This window comes from Aythya fuligula, chromosome 6 (assembly GCF_009819795.1).
Source record: "Aythya fuligula isolate bAytFul2 chromosome 6, bAytFul2.pri, whole genome shotgun sequence".
Classification (NCBI taxonomy): Eukaryota; Metazoa; Chordata; class Aves; order Anseriformes; family Anatidae; genus Aythya; species Aythya fuligula.
In genome coordinates this window covers 29947312-29969542 of record NC_045564.1, presented here as the reverse complement: position 1 = coordinate 29969542, position 22231 = coordinate 29947312, and the positions used below count along the sequence as shown (strand labels likewise).

Here is a 22231-nt window from a genome sequence, read left to right as displayed (position 1 = left end):
GTATAAAAACAGGAGAATGCATTAAGTGATTTAACATTAGCTTGCCATGAAAATGGCTTTTCTGACGCACATTTTGTACCCCAAAAAAACAAACAAACAACAGAAAAACAGAGCCTGAACTACCAGTTCTTTTCTACAGCATTAAGCATTGTTACTTCCAGCTCTTTTCCTGTTGTATTTACAAGGAAAACTGGGTGTACTAATTACTCCTTTCTACCAGGATGCAATACTTGATTACTTTGGCCCCGATGAACACGAACACTGACAAAACACCAAATGGTGCAGAAGGTGAAGTATTTCTAAGGGAAGTATTATGAAGGGAAGTTGACTGAGCTCCACTCTCCAGGCAAGAGCCACATCCCTTCATGTGGCAGAAACATTTCAGAAGGCAGGGAGTGAATAAATAAGCAGTTTTACATTTGAAAGCATATGTTCCTTAATTTAATGTTTTGCAAGTAAAATAAGTAGCACAAGCTGTAATACTAAAAAATACCTGGGAAGCATAATATGTATTTTTTATTATTATTATTTTTCTATTTATGATCACCTGAAGTTTTATCTGATCTACTAACTATGAGGAGAAGAATCTTCTAAAAAGCAAATATAGCCATGCTATAACTTAATATCTGAAGTTAATTTCTTGGAGATTGAAACCATCACAGTATGCTATTTTAATGAATCTGTCTTTCTAAACTGAGCATCCAGAGCAAAAAAAGTCACGTAACCACCCTGTCATCAGTCACAGGTCTTTTCTATTTGCTTGGTTTTAACTGCCCTTGTACATAGCACATGCTCAGAACTTAAAGGGATCATACCAACTTTTATGTGTAACTTGAGCACTCACATGCAAGTAACAAATACTTACATGAGGGAATAATGAACTGTGGTTCAGTGTTACCGGCATATCCGAGCTTCGTATACCTATTAAAGCAAAAAAAAAAAAAAAAAAAAAAAAGAAACAACTTAGTTATAATATTTAACACAAGAAATACAAAAGATGTATTAAAGATTTAAAAAAAAAACAACAACAGGGAAAATTGGTCTTTTTGATGTGGGAAGAGAGGTGTGTTCGTTAAAAAATACAAAGCCCTTTTAAAAGAGGTGAACCAATGTCTCCTACTACAAAGCAAGTATTGTTGCTAATTTCTACTCAATCGAAATGGCACTACGAAACATGAAGTAATTCAGTTTATCAAGGACTAGGAGTAAAATTCAGTCACAGAAGTTGTTCTTCCCTCTTCAGGGATCAGCAGGAATCCTTTAGTGCATTTTCACGTAATAAATGTTAGCAGTAGAATTATTTTTGCAACTGCTAACCATAGGGGAAAAAATTCCCTTGGCCACGGGCTGCCAGCCAGACTTGAGGCAGGACTGACAACCACAAGCCTCTCCTGCCATGTCCTGCCATAGGTGCTACCAGTGACAGTGGTTTAACAGAAGTTAATAGATGGAAAATATTCTTAATGTGTTTAGTAAGACCAAGGAGAGCAAGAAGAAGAGAACTACACACCTTTGCCCACTTGGTTTCCAAAACACCCTATGGACATCACTTACTGGGATGAAATAAGAAATCTGACAAAATTCCCAAGGCATTCGTGGAAAAAAAAGTCAATGAAATCCACAGTACCAAATCTTTGCTGCTGCAAGAAGTGTTATAAAAGAACAGCACAGGCAAATTCTAATGTGTGCAAACCAACACGCACGCTGCATTTTGGGTTACAGCCTACGGACGAGGTTAACACACGCAGATCTAACAGAGATTGCATTTTCTTCATGCAGCCCCGAAGCTGCCCTAGCCCCAGCAGCAGGAGCAGGAGGCCCTGCAGCGGCACCGCCACACCTTTCAGCGGTGCCATACAAACCTGGCACATCCTAGGCACCACGAGGCAGTGCTGACTTTAATAACCCATAAATCTGTGTCAACAATACAGCAAAATGCCAGGCAACGCATACAGTAACAGGCTAGAGGAGTGTTTTGCTGTGATGCTGATGACACAGAGGCTCCCAGGATGCTCACGTGTTTGCTACCACCTACACAGCTCCTGCTGCTGACACGAGCTGTGCCTGGTAGCACTGAGCCAGAAGTGTTATCCTAATGAAAAGGAAGATAAGTTTCCCTTTAACAAAGTGCTTAGCACAGGACCTCAACTAGAGCCAAAAATGCTTTGCAAGAGTGTTTTACAAGCTATAAAACCCATCTTGTCTATAACCCACTGCAACAGGTGCAAAAAAACTTGACTTCATATTGATCAACTGCAGTGTTTACTGAAGAAGAAAAAAGGCAAAATAAAATACTTAATGGAAGAGAAAAGAAGTTAAACACCAGAAAGAAATGTACAATTCACACAGAGACCAGCATTATATACTGTACGTGCCTGAACTCAGGACAGGCAACTCAGATTTTGCAGACTCGAGTTTCTCATGAAAAGTTTTGCTTTTTTCTTTTAGACGCCTTAGATAGTTCCTAAGAAATCCCAAGTAAGAATCCCACAAGTTGATGCCTCTGTAACCAGCTAACGCAGAATACAGCTTTCAGTTCCAAATGAAAATTAATAATAAACCCAACAAATATTGACTCACTCTCTCCACCTTCCCATTCAAATCAGAAGCTGTGGCATGTAGGGTTTTAAAGCCGAACCTACAGAGGAACTTTGGACCCTGATGGCTACACAAGCTACTAGATCAGAAGCGCCTTCTCAAGCAATAGTCCAGCTTAGCTTTCTTTAAGTGACCTATTTCAAAGAAAACAGAAGTTAATCTGCTGCAGGTAACATGCTGTTTAGTTGCTTGTGGTGTTGGAAACTGCCCGGTATGCACACATCCAGCAGACAGGAAGAAAAGCAGCCAAATGAAAGACGTATTTTAAATAAAAAGGCTGTATTCAGACATAAAATCAGCATATCTAAAAATACTATGGCCTACTCAGCAAAGAAAAGTCTCCTGACTCATGGAAAAAAAGCCCAGTTTTTAGGTTTCTGAAAAAGGACAAAGAAAACCCCACGTGGCTTCTGCTGTCGGAATATTAAAGCCTTAAAGCAGCTCTCCAACGTAGTCTCAGATGCAATGCTTCAGATTTCTAGTAGATCCAAGCTTCCCAGCCAGGCTCTGCTCCGCATGGGGAGCACCACCATGCCCAGCTGTGGGTCGGGGAAATAACCCACCCTCCTCACCTCCTGCAGATTCCCCGGGCACCATCCCACAGCCCTTGTCTAGGGCTGCTGGGGAACGAGCAGCAGGCTTCCTCTTCCTAGCCACGAGGCAACAGACGCTCTTGAATTACAACGGAGTGTGAAACCAGTTAAGTCAAAACTATAAAAGTTAATACAAAACTGCAGCTCTCCAAGTGTGCAGTCTAATAAAAGCTTCTTTAATGACTGGGTTTTGTGAGGAGTATTGTTCAGATGGATGAGTTCTGTTCTACCAGCCACTTCAAGTAAATTGCTCAAATCTTCTGAAAAAAAAACGATACCTTGGGCAAGCTGGATTTTCCAAGTCTCGGATTTCCACAGAGCAATTCACGCAGAGCGGAGCAGAGCGTGCCTGAGTAATGGATGATTCACGGGGGAATGAGGCACGCCCTGCCTTGTTCAGGGTAGGGATCCAGTATCTTCTGGCACTCCTGAAAAACCTCCTGACATTAAGATATCACAAGGCAGCACCAAGGCTGGATCGCACTTCCCCTGTAAACCACAGCTTCGTTTGCTTGCTGCGCACACTGAGAGGTGACAGGAGCGACGTCCATGGAAAACGCAGGCACACATCGCTTGACGAGACTCAAACTCAGCTCTCCCACACTGAATTTGAGGCACTTGGCAGCGAAAGAGCGAGGCACAGTATAGACGAGGACAAACATTAGCTACATGGATTTCTATTGAAATCTGCGAAACAGAACTGATTTTCAAGACCGCAAAGGTGGAAACCTGCACTGAGTCTCCATCATGCAGACGACCTTCGGCTACCTGAAGTGTTTCTGCAGCCCTATTAGCTCACTTAAGGAAAAAGGAGAAAAACATTAAAAAATGTTGGATAATAACTATTTGGGCTGCCTTTAGAAGATGAACGACAAAACACCCAACCCCAGCAGGGCCTCACACAGCACCCACTGGTCTGGCCTGGGCAGATGCTGTGACAACCACAAACATGTCACTGGGGGGGTTGGGGGGACATTCAGAAGATAGTGGCAGTTCCTTCACACTTGACTCTACTCATCTACACCTTAACCATCAAGGCAGGAGCATCACTCGGGTCCCACCCACCTCAAACTCACACCCTGAAATTAAGAAGTAGTTCTGTGCTACTCTGCATGAGAGCTTTCTGCAAGGACAGCCAAAAGGCTCTTTGCAAGCTCTCAGCTGCACTAATGGGATTTCTTCTGTGCACTCTCTCACCTAGAATGGATGTTTCTAAGGCTAGGACATGAAAGCAGTAAGTTCACTTGAAGGTTACTTGCATATCAGTCACGCAGACGATTTTAGAGCTAAGAGGAAACAGCACTTAGAGCAAGAACCTCTAATGAGCACGTCATTAAAAACCTCCATCTGCAAACCACAAGCCCTGACCACGTGCCTTTCCTCCATTTCTTTTCTGTCCACGATGAGTGTCATTCTGCTTCCATCCACCCAAATTATACACCCCAATCCTAACACAACTGTAGTTTTAACAGAAGCCTTAAGAATAGGGGAGAATTATTTCTTGGATAACACATTGAAGTACTGAGAAGCAGATGAGAAATGGGGTGGCCCCATACGAGCTGAACCCTACACCTGCTGCTGCCAGTGTTGTGCAAAGACACAAGGAGTTACCACATGCAAGCAGAACAGAGGCACGGGTAAAGTTCTGATCCCTGCTCCAAAGACTGCTTAAGTGTTTTATTCTGTGATGGTAGAGATGCGGATACCTCAAAGACACTACACGTTGCTTCCTGTAAGAAACTGAATTTTGCAAGTTACACTGCCAACGGGAGTTAAAACAACCACATGCTCGCAAGTGCACTTTCTCCATTAAAATCCAACCTAACTCTTCTCCCAGCACACCACAGAAGTAAACTCTCCATATGCGCTACCTGTACACCAGCAAGGAGCATTTTAGTATCTGCACATGAATCTGCTTGCTAAAATAATGTTTATGCAGACATCCTCCACTGTAGCTTGACACGCTTTGCTGCATAACTAATTCTTACAGAAAAATAGATAAAGCAACCGCACAAAACAGTGCTTTCATTTCGTATTTCAATTTATTAGGTTCCAGGCATTACTGATTTTCACATTTATATTAGCATTATTAAGTAAGTGGCATCGTTATGAATGGCTTAAGATGTAAAAAGGTTATCTTGTGATTTTATGATTTCACAGTTTCACAGCAGGCCACTGTTCAAGTATGCAGGATAGCACAAATGTCACTTAAGGTCACCGAAGTGCGTAAATCCTTTCTTGCAGGTGTGCACACAACAGCAAGATTCTCCTCTGGCAAAATTATCCTCATTCTAGGAAATGAGTAATTAAATGAGCAGGTTGAAGAAGGCACTACACAAAAAAGCTGAGAATGTGACCCAGTTCCATGGGACATACAGGCAGGCATGTGCTAATACATTCCAAAGGGCATGACATACATCAAGTGACAAAAACAGCATTTTTTTTTTTTTTTTAACCAGAAAGGAAAGGGATCCCACCCATCAGTCTCCAACTCCTTACAGATAGGTGTCCGTGCCACCAGATAAGCTGCTGTTGGAGAAAAACCCGAGGGGTCCTACTTCACTGGTGCAGAGAGATTGCACAACCTCAAAAACTAGAGGGTGACAACTTCAAAGGGTATGATTTCCTTTCTTGTTTTAACTGGTGAATTCTGCACTGACATGATTTATAAGATAGACGTGGTGGTTTTACTGTCTCATATCTTTTGATAACAAAACTGCCTTAAAAAGAAGTGGAAAACTTTTCCAGCATGGATGAACCCATAGCTTTTAGCTGCAGAGCCCCACCTGACTGAAAAGCCTGAACAAGCCCTTACATTTTTATTTGCTGTTTTGCTTCATTCAGACTTCTCAAGAAACAGATGAGACTGAGGAGGGGAAAAAAAAAAAAAGAAAAAGAAAAAGACCACACCTAGGGAGCATTTGATTCTTAAATCCCCATAAAGAGAAATAATGGGAAATTGATGGTGAAAGAGAGGAAATCCATCCTCCCCCTTAAAAAGAGGTCCCATGCTCCAGGAGGTGTAAATTGCTTAAACAGCAGCAGATCATCAGAAGCCCCTGAAGGAACTGATTATATTAGGAAAATGGGACTTCCTTTAATGAATTAAGATGTCCTTGATAAAACACAAGATAGCAGAAGACTTTGGAATGAGTCGTGCCCTTTATATTACTTTATATCTTTAGCTAATACCGATCATCTTTCACACATCATTAGGTTTTTAGTTTTAGTTTTTGTGTGTGTGTGTGTGTTTTTTTTTTTAAATAGCAGCTGCGTAGATGAAAAGTTTTAAAACACCCGTTGATCAAAAATGTTTCAAGCACTCAATAGTGAAAGCCAAAGCGTTAGTTCTACAAATGGAAAAAGCACACAAGATTAGAAATGCTTTTAGATCCTGGTTAATGCATAAAAGACACATCAAGTGATGGCTAAAGTACTCTCAAGTACGTATGGGACCCCTGGGCACCAGAGAGGGATTTGGCAGTTTGCAACCTTGGCCTTGGAATGAACAGCATTAGCACGTATTTGAAACCATTTCCTTACTTCTCAGGTGGAATATTGCATCAAGCCACTTGAAGAAAAAAAGTCACCTTGACACCTAACACTTCTTCGCCATATGCCGTAACCGACAGGGTAAGAAAGAACAGAAGCAGACTGAAGTGGTATGCAATTTGAAAGGTAATGTCAAAATTAAAGCAGTGCAATGTCAAAAGCAGCTTAAAATAAATGTTTGTTAGAAGCGTTTGTTTCCTGAAAAGGGGGAAAAAAAAATAAGGAAGGCTAACATTTTAAGTATCTGAATAAAGAATCCTTGACAAAAACACAGTTCTGCTTTTTCTTCACAGCTACACCTGCAACTCAAAGTACAGATATCACTGCAATGCTCACCAGTAAAATCGAGCTTAAAGCACAATAAAAACTGCCAAGTCATGGCCACAAATGGACAGAAGCCTCCAGGTGTGTGTAAGAGGAGCGCAGGCAGCAGCAGGCACTACAGACACTCACAATAAGGTCAGCTGCATTTGAAAACTGGCACCTGGAGAATCTTATTAACTGCAGCCTGGGGAGAAGACAAAGCTCGAAGCTACCACTGTGCACAGCTCCTATTTTGCTAACAGTTGAGGAGAATTTTCCTAACATTTGGGCAGAACAGAAGAGAGTCTACATTCTAGATTGCTTTATGTTTACTTGCATCTTTGATTTAAATTAAAAGCCCCAACAGCACTGAGAATCGACTCTAGAAGCTCTCCCCTCCTGAAGTCAGCAAGAAGATCAGATGCATTTATTAGCGAGAGACCTTAGGTTAGGAGTGAGTCATGAGCAGCATACCTGAAACCCACCCCTATTTAAATGTCTAAGGCTAACAAAACCCAAGGTCAGACACCCTGATGTCAATAACATCTAAACTTGTAGTCCTAGTCAATTTGATTTCTATTTGTAAAATCCCTTTCAGATATTTAATGCTGACATGTCCTTTAGCACAGAATGGAGTTAGTTCTGCTTTGAATACATTTTCCTCAAAGTCAGAGAGGCAAACGGCCTTGGATATTATCTTTGCATAATGAAAGCAGTTTGTGTTGGCAAAAGCAGAATGCTCTCTTTTTCCTCGCTGCTTCCTTCGAGACTTTTATATTAAATCATTTTAAAAAGCATTTTAACAGTGCCTCTGTGTTACACCACACCCACACAATACTAACCTATACAGATTTTTTTTTAATTTATATTTAATTTGCTCTCTGAGCACTTTCTGTAGTCTGACTCCTCCATGTAGGATGTCCAAGTAGGAGGAAACAATACCCCAAGTCCGGAAGTCATCATGACTGATTCCTTATGCTGTAAATTGCTTTTTATGAGAGGGAGATTAACTTCGCAACTTTCTACACCATTTGTCCAAAACAAGCTGAACACCGTGCAGACATACTGAAAGAAAAGAATAGGTGAGTATACCTAATATTTGACAGCTGAAACAAGAAGGGACCGATTTAACCAACAAATACACAATTTCCCAGCGGACAAAACCCTGCACTGGGGATGCTGGTGACCAACACACCACAGCAACATGCTCATGGATATGGGATTGGCAAAACCTTCAAGCCATGATGCAGATGGAGCCACAGCTTGCACAAACCTGAGTGAACTTGATGGTTTTTCCCAAGAAAATGCAATGCATTGGCTAAAAGTGTAAATAGTTAATCCAGATTAAAAGAGAGAAGATCACTTCTGCTTGCTATTGGCACTACAGTTGTGCCTGAGAGCTACAGCCCTGAACAGACAGCTGCGTGCTGTCACCCCAGTGATATCCCTGCAGAGGGCAAGATGAACCCAAAGGGACTGGCAGACCATGGAGAGGTGACCAGGAGCCCGCAGCAAGCCCTGCTGGCAGCTCAGGCTTCCCACCTGCCCAGTACTGGCCACCTCTTCAGCAGGTAGCCAAGCGCTTTCTGAAAAGGATACGCTTTCATAAAAATATCAATTTACATACTTACCTGATCACACCACACTTCTATTAAAACGTGACTTTGAATTAGAAAGAGTTGCTTGTAGAAAAGTGTGCCTTACTAAGCTGGGGCTGAAAATCTATCACTGAATTTTGGTGTAATAAAAGGTAGGTCTCATTTAGCAAGTCATATTGTGAGAGTTCTTGCAGATGATAAACAGCATGAGAAATTGAAGGCAAGTCACGACAAAAGTGGACATTGAAAAATTGATGAGATATTGCATCAACTACATTATTAAAATTTGGATTAATTCACTGACAGCAGGGTACAATCAAAATAGAGCGGACAGCCTCCTGCCTGCATCTTGTTCTCTATAGACTGATCACGACATAACACATCCAGCGCACAGCTGCAGACACTCGCAGTGACCACAAGAGAATTATGCAGAGAAAAACGATATCTAGATTTTCTACTTTCCACATCTAGGCTTAAAAAAAGCAAAGTCACGCTCAGGTCAAAAAGAAGAGGGAGGGAAAAAAAAAGACTGACATTGTGACCTACAGAAAGTCAGTGGATGAAACAATGACTTCTTCAACTTGGATATAATCCTCCTTGGCAACTGATTCCTTTGCAGAAAGTTAAGGCAACATCAGCAGTAGCACTTGGAAAGGACAGATCAGTATCATTTTGATGGTTCAAATAACCCCGATTCGGGCACTTCTAAGTCTGCATTCAAAGCGGTATTTTTAAGGATCTACCCAAGGATATATATTAGATCTGTACACCTACATATATTTTAGTTCACTGACTAAAAAAAAAAAAAAAAAAAAAAAAAAAAGAGGAAGTTGCAAAGATTCCTTTTTCTAAGCAAAACTGAAAGGACCTCAAGATTTCATTGGGGACTGACTAAAATTTTAGTTGTTTTACCCTTTTATTTATAATTTTCTCTTTCAAGTCTTTAAATGAACAATACCTAAAATTAAAAGAGGTCTTGTTGGAAATCAAAGCCTTTTTGCATTTTTTTTTTTCCAGAGTCTGCAATGATGAAACTAAATGTTGAAACTTTTACACTGCATGATCTAAATGAGAAACTTTGCAGCTGGTCTTGTGCCTATGAAATAATAGAGGAGATGGATTGCTACTCAGGAACGAGTACGGCATTTCTGAATTCATTGAAGCCATATTTTCAACTAATCTAGATGCTCAAACATGCATCACACCCATACAATCAACATCCTTTATGGGCAAAGCGTTCACGCCAGGTAATAACAAGCGACCAAGAAGGGAGCAGAGAGCCTGCTCTGTGCCACCCACACCTTCCCCAAAGCCGCCGCCACCGCCAGGGCCGTGCTCTGTTCTCAACTGCTGCATGAGCTTCCCACGCACGCCCGACCAGGAGCCGTGCTGTACATGAAAGGGGGCTCATTTATCAGCAACTTCACAGATCCGGCCCATGGATGCAAGCAGTTTTGTCCTCTGTTCAGAAATGTATTCCTTTCCCCCCTCCTCCCCCCCCCCCCTTTTTTTTTTTAAATATCAAGCTTAAGTGGGAAGCAGGGCAAGGAAAGCAAAAAGAAGGACCAAAAGGTGTCGTGGATCTTGAATGGTTTCTGACGTGCGTTCAAATAACATGTAAGCTGACTCCTGTAATGGCATTCCTACAGAGAGGGAGGAATATACAGTAATCTGTGTGTAAAGGAATATGGATTTTAATGGACATAATGAGTGCTTATAGCATTATAACAGACTGTGATGTACTAGAATTACTTAAGAAATCCTGTCAATCATAGGCCTGCAGGACCTTTTCTCAATTATTGAAAATATATATATTTTAAGCCACCAACTCAATCTAGCACAACACCTTTTTTCATGTTAAGGATGAAGCATTTCCTCCTCCGTCCCTGACCACTCATTTACTGGCAAGCAAAAGATATTCTGAAAATCCTGGAAGAATGTTTTTCCATATTCCATTAAGGAATGATTTCATTCATGCTTTCCGTTCTGAAAAATTGCTTCTCGGATAACACAAAATAGAGAGAATTCATCCCAATACAGGCAGTTTTCACGAAGACTGGAACCCATGAACAGTCACAACAAGACATCTGATGGAAACGTTCACTGTTATAAATCACAGTGCTGAAGCAATTCATACTCAGTAGAAGTTAGGATGTGAAAAATCCGTGGAAATAGCCCATGCCTAGAATGTTAGGAAAGAAAACTCTTTTCAAGGGCCAGTATAAGTTACTTTTAAGAAATTTATTTTAAGTAGCTAAGAGTAGAACCACTAAAGTTGCAAATCAAACAAAATACAGGCTGTTACTTCCCTTATGTTGGTTCCTTGTCTCATGTATGTTTGCTGTCTACTGAAGATTAGATTCTCATGGATCTCATACTCTTTTACACTACCAGGACAAAACCCAAAAGTGAAACAGAACAACACAATCCTGTTACAACTTTTCACACTCAACCTATAAATACTTTCGTCTACTTAAGACCATGAAGGTTTACAAGTGTTGCACAAAGATTAACTGTAGAAGTAAGATTTGTTGAGAAGCATCCCCCAAAGCTTGCTCTGCTGCATGCACCAGAAAAGCCCTAGCCCCAGCATCTCTGAGGTTTCATACACCGAAGCCTTCCTTCATTTTTGGCAAAACTGGTTATAGAAACTCCCCAGGAAACTCTCAGGGAGACAACTGATTCCAAAGAAGTTTGCAACTTTAGAAGAAGACTTGGAAATCCTGAGCAGCCTCAGTTTTCACAGCTCTCAGCTGAGAGGCTCTAGGGACACTCGTGCTCCCACCGCGAAAATCACAGCTTGCTCAAGTCTGATCCAAAACCTTTAATTCTGAATTCTAGAATTCAGAGGGATAAAAAAGGAAGAAAAAAACGTGCACCCATTTTTGTAACCTGTATAAGGGAAATAAAAAAGGTGCCTAGCTCAGCATGTAAAAAGACATAAAGAAAAATCAACAAGGGAGACCAACATTTTCTCCTTCTCAACTGTGTAAGCTAATTTACCCAGAGGGATAACAATCACCCATGACCCTACTGATGCAAAAGAATTTCGGGTACACTAGAACAAAGCTACTCACTGGTGACAGCCAAGTATCAGTTGGTAACGGATCCACCTGGAAGCCACAGAAAACTGCATGAAAGCCTATAAAATGTAAAGTTGAGGTATGGAAAACACAAACTTTCCTTCAAATCATTTTCCTTGCTAAAATGAAGTTCTCATTTTGGAACTGCAGTAGGTTACACAGCCACTTAGTTCAGCTCAACTGAAGAGCCATTAATTTGAACACTTGCAATTATCTGCCATCCCAAATGAGCTAATTCAGTGTTGTGCAAGTTCATACTAAGAGAAAACCACGTTCACAACGATTAGAGAAATACAGCTCAAATCTAGATGTCAACCTAATCAAGCTAAATTCTGAAGTGGCGTAGGAAGAGCTTTTAATCGTGACTTTCAGGCTGTTCAATGTTCACCCATAGAAGAGAACAGCAAGAACTATTCAAATACCCAAAAGACACGCAGTAAGAGACTCCAGCCTACTGAGATTAAAAAATGACTAAGAGGCTTTTTCTTTCTTTAGTGTTTTGTTCATATACCTGAAATAAATAATATGGATTCATTTCCTTTTCATATTTTAAAATGCATATAGTCCCTACACCCCCCTCAGTACAAAGTATCATTCACAGCATACATACAGAGTCAGTGAACATTGTAAAAAGAACAGCACACAGCTCCAAAGAGAAGAGAAAGGGGTTCACATTAGCCAAGCTAAATCCCATTCAACATTACCATGGACAACTACTTCCTGACACTAGTACTTACAATATTGTTTCACAGATTTCCCAACAAAGCAGCAATATACTTAAAACTAAGCCAGACAACACTATCAATTACAGAAAGAACTAATCCTGTGCTAAAACTGTTCTGTCTGAGCTCTTCAGATATTTCATTCCCATGTCTGTAACCTTATTATGTAATAAAGAAGAAACTGCTTCATCTAAGGTTTTTTTGTTTTGTTTGTTTGTTTTTTTTAACTGCAATTAGGTATTTTACCTGCTCTTACTCATTACCCTATTTTCTAGATAGCAGGTTTGGTCAAGCAAAGAACGCACAAGAACTTCTGAGGAATGCATCGCTCAAAATAACAAGTGTAATTCTGGAAGAATTTTGCTGCACCCATAATCCAATTGCCATGTCACTGACTTCACCCATTTGCCAGCTCCAGCTATATGACATGTACTTGGACTACCCCTAAAGCATTTGACTAACTGTTAAAACATCAAATGACAGGTATTACACGATCTCCCTAACCTCTTCTGTGCTTTGTTCCCTTTATGCTTGAAAAGCGGTTCTTAAAACGCGCCTGAGCTGTGCAGGCAGATGCTGAAAAGCACAACTCAGCCATTTCTTCCCCCTCTCATCCTTCTCCTTCCCCCTGGATGCTAGCTGGCCAAAATACACACATACACCACTCAGGTCAACAAACGGAACCCTGCAGAGTCTGTAACTACATGTATAAAACATGTAGAAGAGATACTGAGGGTGTCTTCCTCCATCTGCCCTTTTGCTGATTAAGGTTATTAATTTACAGCCCGAGGACTGTCCCTTCCCTGTAAAAAAAAAAAAAAAAAACTTCTTGGAAAACTTGTGCGCTTTTGAAGTCCTGCCTATTCTACACAAGACAGCTTCTTTCAACCTTACCGTATTGGTTATGCTTTCTAAACCTCTTTTCCTGCTTTCAGCGGCTCTAACTTGTCTTGTCCACCAAAATTAAAGCAAGCACACAGTAACATAGCTGAATCCTCAGCTGATCTGCACAGAGCACAAGACTTACATGATTTGTGTGCAGTGATCTTGCTTATACACACAAAATGAGATGGGGTTGCATTAAAAAAACGAGAGCTATGTGATTATGCTGTTCCATCCCAACACACCTGTTTCCTAATTGTGTCAGGCATTAGATTTCTCCTTTATTAATTCACTACTTCACACCTTCATCTACTTAAATCAATGAAATCCAACAAGCCCAACTCTCTGGTGTGCTTTCAACACTAAACGTCTTTGTCCACAGTTTTATGGAGCACAACATCAGGGAAAAAAGGAGAACCTCGCCCTATCAAGTGCTTAAGAAACAGAAGTGAGAGCAGAACTGTTTGGGTTGTTTTCAAATAAACATGGCCTGACAATAAAACACTATCTTAGAGAGATCTACAATGACTGGAAAAAAGGATAAGTACGTAAAACAGGCAGAAGATTTGGTCAGCATCACATACAAGAATGCTAGAGTATGCCCTTTGCAATTAAGTTGATTAATGGTGTACTTATGTTCCGGTCTCTTCAGGAAGATTTGCTTTTAACTCTAAGGTCCCTTGGTACACTTCTCCCATTAAAAAGCCAACATCATTTCTTACACTGCTATATTTTCGCATGCTGTTTCTGCTTGGCATCACTGAAAGCTCTGAGCCAATCTCTTGACACCAGTGCTCACAACCTGTATTTTGCAAGCCTAGAAAGACAGGATTACCACAATGGGACTACCTGTAATGCACATACATGCGAGATGGGAAGAAGCTTCTACTGGCATGTTGCAGAGTGCATTACAAATCTTGGCTCTGAAAGATAAATAGTACATACAGACATCATGTTACACTCTTGTATATTTCTCGTATATTACTCGCAACTACACACTCTCAGTCCTGCTGTGCTCACCTTCCTTTCACCCCACTGAATTCAAAGTTTTAATTCCAGCTCTACAGATATGACTTGAACATGTGTACATTTAACATTTGTATGGAATAGACGTATATGCCTGCTCTTCTTAAACGCTGATTTGTTAACATCCTACACCAAATGGATTATCTTAAAGGGAAGACATGGATGTACTTTCAAAAACCAAGTGCCTGGATTTCAAATGAACACGCCCTTTCATAAGAGCATTGTAAATATCCATACCTACGCTGCACTCACTAAGAAACTTCTTCCATTATTTTCAGGAAGGTGGATGAGAAGTGAAACAGAAAGATACGCTTAGAAATTCGCAGTGGCAGCTGAAGAGCTTTGAAAAGACACCCGTGTTTCCCATCACAGTAAAACCCCAGTGCACAGCAGCTAAAATAAAACACTCCATCTTTAAAACCGTACGCTGGGAGCAGCTCGCAGAGCGGTTTTCACTTCCTGAGTGCGCTGCCGTAAGCGGCACAGCGTGACCCTTCCCACAGGCACCTCCGAGGCTCTGCTACCGAGGTCTCCAGAGACACCGAAAGCCGTGCCACGGCGGAAAAGGAGGCTGAATCCCAAGGGCTGCCTCCCGAAATCAGGTTTTAGGCTATATATCACTGGCAATTCGTCCTCTTCACCTCCTGGTTGCTGCTAGATAAAAAGAAGAGTTTCTAAAACGGATTTGGTTCAGGTTTGACACTGAAAACTGCCTTATAAGGTATAAAAGCCTGAAAGCAGGAAGAGGCTTTGACAAAACTAAGGAAGTTCCTCTGCGCTTGCTCACTAGGGGAGGAGGTTTTTTTTTTTTTTTTTTTTCCTCCCTTTCCACAGAGAGAAGTAACAGAGAATAAATGACCCAGGCAGCGGCGACAACAACGGGGGGCCCCCTGAGCTCAAGCCACCGAGGGGGGACGGCTGCAGGCAGGGCCCTGAGCCCAGGCAGCGCCTCGGGGAGGGCGTGGGGCTCCTGCCGGGCTCCTGCCGGCACAGCACAGGGCCGGCGGAGGCCTCCCCGCTGCCGGGCACCCTGAGGGAGCCGCGGGTGGATGCGCTCCCGGCTCAGCCCAGCCCAGCCCTGCCCTGCCCGGTCCCACACATCCCCGGCGCCCCCCGCGGCAGCAGGGGGGGAAGGAACACGCCCGACACCCGCCAGCCCCGAGCTGTCAGCAGCCGCCCCGCTCACCCCGTGCCGCAGTCCACCACGCAGGCGGGAAGCCGCCCGGCCATGCTCCTCGCTAGCGGCGGTGCTGGGGACGGCGGGCAGCCCTGGGCGCGCTCCGGCTCCGCTCGGCTCCGGGGGGCGAGGGCACTTCCGCAGGGCGGCCGCGCCTCCTCCTCCTCCTCCTCCTCCTCCTCCTCCCCGCCCGGCCCGGCGAAGCCCAAGATGGCCGACCCGCCCCTCCCTCTCCTCTTTCCTCCCTCCTCCCCCGGCGGCGGCGGCGGCGGGCGCGACAACCCCCAGCCCTCTTCCCTCTGACGTCCGATCTCGCGGCCTCGCCGTTGCGCGGCGAGGAGAAGTGGAGCGGGCGGGAGGAGTTTTTCTTTTTATTTCTTTTTCTTTTTTTCCTTCTTTCATTCTCTTATTTATTTATTTATTTATTTATTTATTTTATACAGTCACCCGCCCCCTAGCCGTCTGAAGGTTCTCCCGAAAGGACGCGGCATCAGGCCTCCTGTCGCGTCGTCCCCAGCGGAAATAGTATTTTAACGCCGAAACCCTGACAGAAGGCAGCAGCGTGGTGTTAAAAAGTGCTGAGGGGATGGCTTCCTGCAGACACTGCCGCTCAGGGCCGTGGGTGGCTGTCCCTGCAGCAGCGCTGACGGACTGCTCCAGGAAAACCGCCACAAAGGGCAAATACAGAAGTCAATGCTGCTTGTTCTGCTTTTTGGTGTTTCCAGAGGCACCATGGAAGATGCTAGGTGGCTGCCTGCAGCCCTGTTAGCAGGCAAAACTCTCCCTTGGGAAGGTACCAGATGCCTCTCATCCTGCAGTCTGCTTCCCCTCTGCCATCTTGAAGCCCTCAAGCATCTTAGCCACAGACGCCCATAGGAGTGTTGATCTGAGGTCTCATTCCTGCTCTACTGCCCACCATTAAGACCTCTGTGCTACAATCTCACGTAATCAGAGCCAGAAGCATAGATGCTGCCCCAGATATCTGTCCCAGAAAAAAAAAAAAAATCCAATAGGATCAATGGTGTCCATTGCTTCTTGGGTTTGACCATAACCCTTTTGCCTGGGACACTGAAGCTTTGAACAGGCCAGGAGGTCATTTCTGATTCAGGATAATAAATTGCTCATATTGCCCTATATGAGAGGCACCATGCTGCTATTTTCTGCTGAGCATGTACTATATCTATAGTACATGACTTAATAGCTTCACCCCTCCCAGCCTTTCATACACAGCAACATGGGAAGCCATGCTCTTCCCCTTTCTGTTACCCCCTCTTTCTTGTAGCAAAAGCACATAAACCTTCAAATAAGAACAGGTCATACCCTTGCCCGCAACAGAGCAAATGAGATGACAGAAAATAGATGAATAGGTAAATCAAATCAATGTACACTCGAACTACAAGACTAACAGAATTAGCTGTCAGCTGGAAATGATGATAAATAATGAGGGTTGGCTGTGCAGCTCACCTTACTCCCACACTCCTTTTGAAGAATTTTTCATCCCAAAAGGGGCAAGGATGCACCCTGTTGGGGTTTTGGCTTTCAGATGGAAAAGAATAAAAACTGTTCAAGGGGTCATTTTTTTCCTTCTCTTCCCACCTTTCACAGTCCTTCAGGGTTTGAAGAAGACTGCTGTGTCTATCAGATCTGGCCCAGTTTTTGCCCTATGGTATACTGTAGCCACACATTTTTTGTTTGCTGTCAAAGTATTTTAATATTTTTGCTATTCTGGTATTGTGCCTTTCAGGTATTTTTTAGCTTGCTGCTACAGCTGTGGCAATGTGGAGATGTGGGTTTGATGTTGTAATCTGATGTCGCAACCATGACCTATTTGGTTGCCCATCCAGAGGAGTAGTGTCAGGGCTCACAGTGTACTAATTGACCTTAATGGCATTAATCTGCCTCACCTGGGGCTTCTACTCCACACTCCCTGCCCTGAGCACAGGAGCCACAATGAAGTCCTGGGCTCTTAGCCCTTGTTTGAATTATGGTGCAATGTGTGTGGTTCCAGGCTGACTTCCTGGCCCAGTCTTGGGCCTACTTCGTCCTTACAGACCTCCCTGTTGGTCACCGAGCTGTGTCTGATGTTGTTTTCTGTTATTGTCATCATTTCCTGGTTTGCAGACTGATCTTCTGGATTGACTTTGGACCTGTTTTACCCTGTCTCATAAACTTGTCTGATGATGTGGACTCTTGGTTCAACCTGGTCACTATCTTAGGTTCTGCCTAATTAGTCTCACCCAGGTGCTGCAGGACATGCTCTGGCTGTTACTGCACCTGGCTCCACATCCCGCAGGGAAACCACCAGCCCTCAATGCATTCTTTCAGTGGTCTTGCTTCCTTGTCCAAGCATTGGTACTCCTCACTTAGATTAGTTATCTTTGAATAAGGACAGCCTTGTTTCCTGAGTTGGCTCTATTGTAGGGTTAGACAAAGGTCAGGGCCAGTGCAAAGGGAAGGGCTAAGTACATGCCCTTCAGGTTGAGATTGGAGGGCACAAAAACATCCCTTCATGTAGCAGCTAGACCAGTTCAGTTGTGAAGTCAAGCTACCATCTGGCTTCTGTGAGCTGCCAGAGTTTCCTGAGGAACACAGGAAAGGAATGGAGATGCTCAGTACATTAACATTTTTATTTTAATACCAAAGTAAATTATGAATAGAACATAATGAGTCAGTTTGCAGATAATGAAAGGGATATCTGAAGAATATTCTGTGGGCTGTGAGCTATCTTCTGCTAGAATGTGAAAGATGAATATCTGACAGATTTTCAGAGAAAGTGCAAATAGTCCCTTTCTAATGCATATGCCCATGTATGTGTACATAAGTACATATTTATCTAAAATAAATACAGCTAGTATATAAAGTACCATGTGGACTTTTCACTTTCTTCTTGGTTTTATCACCTGGCATTCAGGGTTATACATGCACCAATACAACTGCTACATCTACATCTGACAGATGGAGCCCTGGAGTGAGAGAGCAGCTGAGTGCTCCAGTTGCAGAAGTTCACGTAACCCCAAAAAGGAGAATGAGACAAGGGCCAAAAAGATATGACATGTAGAAAGCATAGAGATGGCAGTTCTTGCCTTTATTGTACAGCTTGAGAGCAAGGCACAGAAGGGATGAGCACTGCCTAGTTAGCATGCCTAGCTGTAGTTTTGGTTTTGGACCATGTATATGTTAGTGTGACATGGCTGACTATAATTTATTACCTAATATTTCCAAGTGATACTCTGTATTAGTCCAGCTAAACTTTGAAGGTAAAGTCAGAAGACAGAGGTAGTAGAACTGCTTTAAAAGTATGCTGATGACTTTTTGCTGACAGAAGAATCTATATTCATACTATATTTGTCACTATAAAACTTTAAATCAAACACACAAGCACTCACTGTAATGCACTCTACTGAAAATATCCCATGGCTGGATTTTTTTCACCTTGTCAATATGAGCATTTTCTCTGAACTTGCAGGACACAGGGTGATAAAAAAAATACTACAGTTGATACAGAAAGTGAAACAAATCTGGTAGCTCCATTAGTGATCTCTTGTTATCAGTTGTGCTCTTCCTGAGTCTGTTTTAAGAATGATATTGAAAAAGAGCATTGCTGTTGCTTTTTTTTTTTTTTTTTTTTTTTTTTAATAAAATGCTGTGGCATTTACAATTGAGAAAACACAGACTAGGGCTTCTTTCAATACTGAGCTGCCAAGCCAATCGATATTTTGCAAGGGGAAGGAGTTGAAAGACTAAAGTCTCTGGCTGTGAGCTCTCAAGTTTCATTTTATTAGTCTTTCCAGATGCAGCTCTTCAGGTGGCTGTGGACCAAGACCCCAGTCCAATAAACTAAAGGTGCAAGATTTCTCTCTAAGTAATATTATCCCACCTTGTTGTACTACAAACATTTTTGCTGTACTGCTCATCAAAATTCAAACACCTCAATTTAAATTTCAATACTGATTCCTTTACAGACCCTTTGTAGTTTCATGCATTGGTACCTCAATTATCTTTGTAGATATTTTTACTGTAGGAGTCTTGTGCTCAAATTACAAAATTGAGCCTATAAAGCTAAAACTCAGCTAGACCCAGCAGGATTGCAGTGATGAATAATACACTTCAAAACTTTCTTGCATTTAAATGTTTTCCAGCCCTTATTTATTTCTTCAGTACAGGAGCAGTAGGAAAGGACATTTTGTCTCTTTACATGCTATAATTTTCTGAATCTTTTCATCCTATTTTGGCCAAAAGTCAGTTCCAAACATATGCAAAGCTTTTAGCTGTTTCAGGATGTACCACAAATAGATTTTTTAATGTGTAGAGGCAATGTCTTAGTATGTTCTCAATCTCTCCAACTGGAGTAAAACCCCAAATTGTTTTTATCCGGCACTGTCCTGTACAGCAGCCATAATTCCGCAGTATCATCATCCTATAATGCACAGTTGTTCAGCTTTTATAAGCAGGGTTGGATTGCATGCGACCTTTCCTGAATATCCATGATAAGAGAAGTAATTATCATTGGAGAGCATACTCCTTGTGTTGGTTTTAGGCAGTTTCCAATGTAAATAGAGAACAAGAGAATGCAGATGAATACAAATGCATAAAGAATGAAAAGAGAAAAGTTGAGTAGTGAAGTGTTCCTGTCAGTCAACAAGTAAACATGGGAACGATCTAACAGTTTGACTCAGATGGAGGTAATTTTCATACAAATTTCTGCAGTTTTGTAAAAAAAAAAAAAAAAAAAAAAAAAAAAAAAGTCTTGGGACCCCAATCTTTTGCATGAAGTGGGCATGACTTACTCGCTCTGGCAGTATTAGGTATTGAAATTTTGCAAGTCGTTCCACTTGGAGAAATGCAGACCTAGACAAAAGCATTACAGATCATGTACTGAACTTAGTGGGAAGCTTTTCAGCATCCTGCTCATTCTGGATCATTTTCACGCAGGTAACGGCCTGCCCTTGTGCATGCAGAAAGAACAACTTTGTGATTTCACATACAGATTAAGGCCCAGGAAGCACACTGAAGTGCAAGGAACAAGAAGAAACGAGGAACTAAAGTCACAGAGGTGCAGCAATTCTGGAAATGCCCAGGAGAGTATGATTAAACCAAGCTGAGAATCTGAGCTTGCCTGGGTCAGCGTGTTGCCACTTAAACTGGTATAAATTGAAATTAAAAGGTGGGTTAATTTCCAGTGCATCACACTGAACATACCTTAAGGCCAGAAATGACTGATAATAAAAGCTAGAGAAACAACCAAGGTAAATCAGGTCTCAATTATCCATTAGACAATATTCACTTTATTGCATGCATTTCCTATGAAGTACATTGCTTAATAATTTATCCATCATGTTCTGAATATTTTAATATAAGTAAGTTTTAGCAGTTGTTGGTGGACTAATACAGAGAGCTAAACAAGAAAACTCTTTACTGTGATATTTGACATATGTAGATTTCTTCCAGGAAGGGCCACAAGCAAAATTACAATGTTACTGGTTGATTTTGGCATAGCTATAGTAGCAGCCATATGGCAGGCATGTAATTTCATGGAGCTGCACATGGTGAAGTCATGGCAAATTATCAGGATCTCATTTGATGTGGCTGCTCTCCAAGATTTCTGACTTAGATGAACTAAAAACATTAACTTTCAAAATATATTTAGTCCAATGATATTTTTTCAAAATAATGAACAGGAAAAAAAAAAAAAAAAAGCCTATGGTCCTTTATACACCAAAACTAGTAAGGAAAGAAATTTACAAACAGGAGCCTGTTTATACCCCTTGATTATTATGGTGATGACACCACTACTGCCTATTATATTTGCTAGGAATAGCAACAAAATGTGCATCAAAAAATAAACCAGAAAATACAAAGGAAGAAGTAGACTGGAAATGTGATGACTTAAATAGAAATTCAGTTTTCTGGACAGAGCCAAAATCTGCAAAAGTCACTCTGTCTGGAGAAACACTGAATTCCTATTAAAGCTTACTTTTGCCTTCAGAAATATTTGTATGCTACTAGTCTGCGATTTCTTGTAACAAGTATGTCTTGTTCCTGTATAAAAGTTAGTGTGAGGGCAACTGGGGAGTGATGCAGCAGTATTCCCAGCCCAGCCAAATGCCGTCTGATTCTCTGCCTTTGTATTGTACCCTCACTGCAGACTCCACACGCTCACACCTGGGAGATGAGGAATAAAAGCACATAGCTTGGCCCTGGCCAGGAAATTTGTGATTTCTGTTCTTACGTTCCGAGTTGTATCTCTTTACTTTCTTGGCTGGAACAAATTTGCATTACTACCTTCTTCATAAGACTTCTAGATAGTACACACTCAAGAGAAGTGAAAACTTCAAGCAATCCCAGCTGAAGAATCTACTTGCTTTAGAGGATGTATGGTAGGCTTCTATGCTTCCATGTTTACCATGTCATTAAAAAATTATTTGACTAAAACTCATAACTTGCAAACATGTAAAACACCTTTTTTAACTTAGTGGTTTTTCTTATTTAAAAATGCCAGTCATGCTAAATCACACCAGCAAGTCTGAAGTTTAGCAGGCACTGCAGGTATCTGTAACCACTGGCATTTCCAGCAAAGCAGAGAAGCTCACTGGAGTAAAACCAAGCCTTGAAGAAGTGACAAGTACAATTGCAAGAGAAGTGCCAGGTCACAGATTCTTAGAACACAGGAAATATATATCCAAGAGGGCCACCTCAG

General features: G+C 41.9%; 1 protein-coding gene across 1 annotated transcript in view; it reads right to left on the bottom strand.

Annotated features, from left to right (window-relative positions):
- ACTR3 (actin related protein 3) overlaps nt 1-15725 on the bottom strand; it is a 29633-nt gene extending 13908 nt beyond the window's left edge. The window contains exons 1-2 of the mRNA XM_032190204.1: nt 15544-15725; nt 866-921 (exon numbers count right to left, since the gene is read on the bottom strand). Coding sequence (XP_032046095.1) covers nt 866-921; nt 15544-15587 — 100 coding nt within the window. The 5' untranslated portion in view covers nt 15588-15725. The remainder of the gene's footprint in view (nt 1-865; nt 922-15543) is intronic.
- Between the last annotated feature and the right edge of the window lie 6506 nt (nt 15726-22231).